The 6,829-nt window shown below is 43.7% G+C and overlaps 1 protein-coding gene and 2 non-coding genes across 3 annotated transcripts; all 3 read left to right on the top strand.

Annotated features, from left to right (window-relative positions):
* The first annotated feature begins 48 nt into the window (after positions 1–48).
* EEF1B2 (eukaryotic translation elongation factor 1 beta 2) lies at positions 49–4,092 on the top strand. Its single transcript, XM_075511467.1, has 6 exons — positions 49–210; positions 619–741; positions 2,039–2,162; positions 2,542–2,608; positions 3,268–3,393; positions 3,901–4,092. Exons 1-6 carry the CDS (start codon positions 131–133, stop codon positions 4,053–4,055), a joined length of 675 nt encoding a protein of 224 aa, XP_075367582.1. The 5' UTR covers positions 49–130; the 3' UTR covers positions 4,056–4,092.
* Positions 2,390–2,466, top strand: LOC142414880 (small nucleolar RNA SNORD51). The gene has a single exon (XR_012777239.1). It is a non-coding gene; the product is annotated as a small nucleolar RNA SNORD51 (small nucleolar RNA).
* Positions 2,887–3,020, top strand: LOC142414883 (small nucleolar RNA SNORA41). Its single transcript, XR_012777242.1, has one exon. It is a non-coding gene; the product is annotated as a small nucleolar RNA SNORA41 (small nucleolar RNA).
* Positions 4,093–6,829: the final 2,737 nt, after the last annotated feature.

Raw genomic sequence — 6,829 nt, 5'->3', positions numbered from 1 at the left:
ACATGCGCGTGCAAGGCAGCGGAGGGATACGAACCGCTATATAAAGGCGGCGCAGGGGCTGCTGGGCCTCTTTGCGCGGCGGTCGGGCTCAGGGCGCGGGCGGGAGCGTGTGTGCCGCGCCGTTGCCGTCATGGGCTTCGGGGACCTTAAGTCCGCCGCTGGCCTCCGGGTCCTCAATGATTTTCTGGCTGACAGGAGCTATATCGAGGGGTGAGAGGCGGCTGGGGGAGTGCTGGGGCTCGGGGGAGGCGAGCCTGGCCAGGCCGCGGCGAGGCCCGCTGGGCTGACGGGCGCCAGCGGGGGGGCGGGGGCCGTGCCGGCGCGGGGGGCCTTTAGGCGCGCGTGTCTCTCAATGCCCGGCGGCCGCTGCCGCAAGGCCGCACTGGGAGGCGCGGCGCCGGAGCGGGCCGAGCTCGTGGGCCGCTACCGCGCGCCCGCGCTGCCGAGCCCGCCTGGCTTCTCGCACTTTCTGCGGTGCTCGCCGCCGGGCCTGGCAGCAGCGTGGCGGACGCACCGAGCTGCTGCTGCGGCGCGGTCGTCTCTGTGCTCAGCGGCTGCTGCTTCACATCTTCCTGCGTGCACCGAGGAAGGGGGTTAACTTCGGCTTATTCTCCGCAGGTACGTCCCTTCTCAGGCTGATATAGCAGTCTTTGAAGCAATCGCTGCCCCACCTCCTGCAGACTTGTTTCATGCTCTTCGGTGGTACAATCATATTAAGTCGTATGAAAAGCAAAAGGCAAGGTATGGTTGAACTGTAAAGCTGGAATATACGTGCGGACTGGCCTACGAAGTGTTGCATTTGTTTTTTCGAGTTTGAACAAGAGGGTGTTTTTCGCTGGTACCATGTGGCTTTTTGTGTTGCCGTTGGAACAGGAACAGCTCTAGAAGCAGAGTAGACTTCTTCTGTCAGTACATTGCACTTCCCACTTAGAACTTGGGCAACCTGATTCTCTCTCTGTTCAGTTGCTGAGATTTCCGCTAAAGCTTATAAGAAAGGCTTGAGTTTTGTTGCTGCTATTTACACAGATAACTATGCTGGAAGCTGGAAGTTACTTACTAGTAATCGACCCCATAAAGGCAACACCAAAATGGATTAGAAAGTATTACAAGAGTCTTTAAAGATACATATACAGTATGTAGATGATAAATAAGGAAAGTGGTTCATTCAGGTTTTTAGTCCTGGCAGATAAAGCAAAATCAATGATTTGCAATGCAGAAGCACATATAAAGAAGGGGAAATATGAAAGCAAATGTCATCTTTTTTCTTTTTTAGTGATTTTAGTGTTCATGAAAGGTGCTGTAATGACATCCATGGAGACTGCAGGCCTCTCTAAAAAGGTACAGCATAGGTAGTGTCAGTATGCTACACTGCCTTCTCTATGTGCCTCAGTCCTGTTTGGAGGGAACTCCTGTAAAGTTGGGTGGCTCAGTCACCAGTCCATTTCCAAAGCTCTTACAATGCTAAAGGGGACTGAGATTATAAAGTTGCTTCACAAAGTCCACTCTGGTGAAACTACTTCTAGTTCCTGAAAACTAAAGCTAGTTTTATGACTTTCGTAAGAGCAGTTCACAGTAACAATAGAACTATGAGCTTATTGTAAGACTACAGAACTACATGAGCTATAGGAGAAGATTAATTCAGGGGGTTCTGGTCCCTTTTTTTAAACAAATGAAAATATTTTTAGGGAAGCATGAACAAGAAGTTGATAACTCTTCCTACACAGAGTATAATGCAGATAAATTATTCCAATAAGAAAGCTTTTTCTATCCATTTACTTAGGTGGAGCAGCAATGTTGGGCAGGATCACGTCAGCTTAGATGAACTATCTTTGAATATGGGATTTGCTGTAGTCTCAACTAGCATGCCAGGAGCATTGAGTCTTTGGGGAGGTTCTGTTTTCAAGTAGCAGAATTAGATGCTTGGGGGTTTTTTTAGCACAGCACTTTTACTATGAATGCACTTGTAGGTTCATTGACAAATTGGCAGTACTTGTACTGACGTTTGAGTAGGTTCCTAATACCTGCTGTTTTCTTTCAGCTTGCCAGGAGTAAAGAAGGCTTTGGGGAAATATGGTCCTGCTGATGTTGAGGACACAACAGGTGCAGCCACAGATAGCAAAGATGATGATGACATTGATCTCTTTGGATCTGATGATGAGGAGGTACTTGTGAGCTTTTTGTATTATATTTGGGTTTTGTAGAAATACCCAGGTATGCAGATTTTTGCCTTAATTAGTCTAAGTTACTTAAATTTGTGACCTTGATACCAGATCCTACTCAGAATTCTCAAATTCAGCTGTGTTTGCAGAACAGAAATGCTTGGAAGGTAAAAACTCGGAGTTAGAAAGGAATGTGTTGCAATGGGGTGAACTGTCTACTTTAACTTTGACTGGTTACATGATGAGTAAAACAAAAAATCACCATCTTTCGGCTGACAGTTGTGATGATTTGTTTTTGCCTGAGCAGATGCCAGTCAATTTGGTAATGCTTTAAAGATGCAGGAGTTTGGTGCTTTTCTGTAACTTTAGATTTCTCTTTCAGGAAAGTGAAGAAGCAAAGAAACTGAGGGAAGAACGTCTGGCCCAATATGAATCAAAGAAGTCCAAAAGTATGTCTACCAAGAACTTACAAATCCTTTATGCTTGGGCTAATGTTCATCTTATTTGAACAAGATGGCTAGAAACACTTACTAACTGTAATAGATAAACTTGACTGGAATGAGATGGGAGTAATTAGCTTAGCCTTTCCCGTAGAAAATGGGAACCTTATATACTCTTTGTCCTGCTTACTACACTCTTGTTTGTCTTGCCCAGAGGCTCAGCTTTCTGTATAAAAAGAGAGAACCCCAGGATTTTCTTTAGAGAAAAGGCTGCAATATGCAAGTCCCTCCACAGCTACTGGTCTGGAACTGTTCAGAACTGTAGCAGTTGCAGTATTCCCTCTGTGGAAAATAAACTGTTACACAGCATTAAGCTCCTTCTCAGATCCTCTGGAAAGGACTTCCTATGTAACAAACAATGTTAGCTTCTTAATCTGTTCTCTTACGAGACTATTTCTCAAGAACGTATGTATCTACATCTTGAACATTGGGATATGCATAGCTTAAATACTTTTGAAATGCATGTTGGTGCAAGAGGCCTGTCACAGCTATGTGAGGAGGTTCTTGTTGATGAAATTGGAACAGTTGTTCTTATAAAGCTAGTTTGCAAGTATATTCATGAGGTTTTGAAATTTTCCTAGCTTTTAATGGTGATTTTCTTCCCCCAGAACCAGCTGTTGTTGCCAAATCGTCAATCTTGCTTGATGTGAAACCTTGGGATGATGAGACAGACATGGCCAAACTAGAGGAGTGTGTTCGAAGCATTCAGGCAGATGGCTTGGTCTGGGGATCTTGTAAGTAGGAGACAATTTCAAAGCAGGGAGAGGGGAGACAGCGTGGTCTCTTAAGGTAGTGTATGAATAGGTAGACTTGTGGTCACTGCTGATCTCTGAAGTGCAGGAATTACTACAGTACTTCAGTGTCTTGAAATAGTCAAAAAGGTGTATTGGTGCAGTGGCCAGGTTAAGATTCAAATACAGGTTTTAAACGCTTTAAAACTTTGGCTCTGCTATCCTGAATCTGCCTGTACAGTTCCTGATGCGGCAAGAGATACCATACACCCATGTCACTGGTTTGGAGGTGGGGGACACCACAAAAACAAACCCTTTTTGACCACCTTGTAGTGAATGCAGTGTTGTTGATTAGGCAGTCTATAATATGGAACATACCATGGTTTTTATGTATTCCTGCAGTCTACTTTGGTCGGTTCAATCTTAGATTTGCAGTTTTAAGGGATTCTACCAATCAAGGAGTACTAAAGGCTTTTTTCCTTTTTTTTTTTTTTTTTTTTTTTCCCCCAGCCAAGCTAGTACCGGTTGGCTATGGTATCAAAAAGCTTCAGATCCAGTGCGTTGTTGAAGATGATAAAGTTGGAACAGATATGCTGGAAGAGAGAATAACAGCTTTTGAAGATTATGTACAATCAATGGATGTAGCTGCTTTCAATAAGATTTAAGTCTTGATATATCTAGAATAAATGTAATTGCAAAAATTGGGCTGTGTCTGTGGTTAATTCAAAATCATGGTGTAATCCAACTCGTAAACATGAAACTTGGTTGATGGGTAAGGTAGAAGCTAAAACTGAATTTCAGGGTTGCTCCAACACCCCACTGTAGTACCCAAGAGCTTGAGCAGAGGAAATAGAAAAATTGCATTTACCATCAATCCAGATCTACCATTTACATGGCTTTAAAAATCTGAGCTGGCTTTTGCTCCATTTTGGAGGAAGTTGCATCTTTGGAAATTTCTGTAATTCTCCTGGAAGGAGGGATGGCTTTCAGGGAAAAGCACAGGGCTCAGGCAAAGTGCAACTTGCTTTTTTTAGCAGTTAAACTAGCGTATGTTCCTCTTGTTTGGTAGGGTGGTGTACCGTGGCTTTTGTTGAAAGCTAAAGCCCAGCTACTGCTGGGGAGTGGGGCTGAAGGTAAGCTGACCCCTACCCCTACCCCCCTACCTGACCCCGCACTACCGTGCAACCTTCTGCTGGCGCGTGGACTTGGAGCTCTGTTCCTGCGAGGTGTGAAAACGCCTGCAGCGACGTTGCTTCAAATTTCGCATCTTTTCCGGGGCTTCGTAGTTACTACAGCACGTAACGGCGCTGATGGATAAAAGCGCCGTCCGCGCGCGCCCTAAGCAGCCCGGGCAGCGGGCTCGTGCTGCCGGAGGGGGCGGTGAACTCCAGGGCCGCTAGGGGGCGGCGCGCGCCTTCCCCAGGCGCGCGAGGCCTCGGCGCGTGACGGCCAGCGGGTGGAGCATTTACTTCTCTAATAAACGTGAGGCGTGCTCCAGGCTAAAAACAACAAAAAAGTAGGCGTTCAATTACAACGCAAAGCTAAAGTAGCATAATTAACGCCACTCTGATTGACTCCAGATTGACTCTGACTTCTTTTTTAAAGATTGAAGGACCTATCACAACTAAATTGTTTTCCAAAACCTATCCAGAGGAATGATACAATTGTAAAAGCTGTCAAAGTTGTGACGCTTCTAGACAAATTCACGTTTCCAGGCCTTCTGTTGGACGGAGACAGAGAACTTACTGTGACCATGAAATGGAAGCCTTTTATGTGCTGTGTCGGTCACTCTGAAATGAAGATGCTCAGTGCTGAAGCCTGACAGCAGCAACTAAAATAACTGTTATTTTTTCACAGAGCATCTGTGTGTGGTTATCTGGCACAAAAGGTCCTGTTTCTCTTTGTTAAAGGTCTGCCAACTTCAGATTACATAAGAGCTTTGTTTTATAATTTGTCTCAGAAAAAAAATCTGCCTGTCAGAGGTTTAAAGCGTGATTCAAGAATTGAAAGGAAGTATATTACCAGCTTCATTCCCACCTTCCATAAACTCCTAAAGGACAAGCTTCATCCTGTGTGTAATTAATGCCCAGTACCCTTTCTGTGGCAATTCTCTAGCTGTCACTTCTGCTAAATCACATAGCTTAGTTTTAGCAATTCTGTCATGGTGCTGTTAAAAGCAAGACATTAGCAAATGCCACATCAGAAAAAAACGAAATGAAAATTCTGCCACAAAAATGTAATTTTTGTTATCCTTGGCCATCACTGTTTCTGACCTCCCATTCAACATACTTCTTACCTTTAAACTCTTTCCTTGACCTTGAAATTAAAGCTCTAAGTGGATAAAATGGTTTGATTTATAGACTGTAACTTTGCTAAAATACAGCACTATGAGCCATCCATCTGACCTGCCAGACTGCATTTTTGTGTGCGTGTTTCATTTATGCTCAGCACACGTGTACAAACTCTTCAGTTGTTGGGATTTCTTTTGTGGTTTTTTTTCCCCTGACGTTAGAAGGAAACCTGTTGCACAGGAACAAAACAAAAAAAGCTGGAGAGCACAGTCTCTCCCCAGTTACAAAATAGATAGGCATGTGGACAAGAGAATTCCACAGAATCCACATATATCTACATTAAGGGTTTTTCTGTAGTATTTGGGTATGTGCTGGTATATTACTGTGTCATTGTGCCTGTGAAAAATCAGCATCTTAGAGTAAATGAGACACTTCTATCCAAAGTGCACCCCATAACAGCAAGATCAGCAGAAAGTTCCATAACTTAAATATGTGACATACATATAGGAATACTGGGAAAACAGGTTCAACAACAATATTGGTTACAATCTAATCTACATAACAGAAGTACAAACTGTTCAGGAAACAGGTAAGAGTAAGTAACCAGAACCTGTCTATTACAAAATGTATCAATAGCTATTATTCTTCAATGAATGGTTGATCATAGAGCTATTTCCTATGAAGTGTTTTTCTATAGTATCTTTTAGCATGGTAAGATAGATCCCCTTCATCTGGCTTTTTTTCCATCGTGGTGGGTTGAACGAGCGTTCCTCGGTCCAAGCATAGAACTGTTGGTATTATTTTGACACTCTGGAAACAGAAACTTAGAGCGTTATCTGTTTTCTTTAGGTGTCTTCCATTACTCTTGCAGAAATGATTTAGACATAATTCTGTAACTGATCTTGGTGTGAATGAGGTAGCAGTTACATTGCAAAATTGTTAATCCACTTAATTCCATAGACCAGGGCTGACTTTGGCCTTACTCAATTCTCTTCTGTATCTCTGTTGTCTACTTTCAGGGGAGGCTTTCTGATAACTTATGCAAGACAGCTTATGTACGTCCCCCCATCTGAAAATCAATGTCTTTACTGCATATAGCAATATGTGTGCTCACATAGCTGACATGCAAGAAGAAAGCTGACATAAAC

This window comes from Mycteria americana, chromosome 9 (genome assembly GCF_035582795.1).
Source record: "Mycteria americana isolate JAX WOST 10 ecotype Jacksonville Zoo and Gardens chromosome 9, USCA_MyAme_1.0, whole genome shotgun sequence".
NCBI classification, from domain to species: Eukaryota; Metazoa; Chordata; class Aves; order Ciconiiformes; family Ciconiidae; genus Mycteria; species Mycteria americana.
Note: the sequence above shows the minus strand (reverse complement) of the source record. Positions and strands in the feature narration are given on the sequence as shown.

What these genes read in the sequence shown, in the direction of transcription:
- EEF1B2 (XM_075511467.1), top strand. Translation starts at nt 131, where the DNA reads ATGGGCTTCGGGGACCTTAAGTCCGCCGCTGGCCTCCGGGTCCTCAAT. An exon ending in TATGAAAAGCAAAAGGCAAG is followed by an intron (nt 742 to 2,038) that starts GTATGGTTGAAC and finishes GTTTTCTTTCAG; the next exon opens with CTTGCCAGGAGTAAAGAAGG. An exon ending in TTGGATCTGATGATGAGGAG is followed by an intron (nt 2,163 to 2,541) that starts GTACTTGTGAGC and finishes TTTCTCTTTCAG; the next exon opens with GAAAGTGAAGAAGCAAAGAA.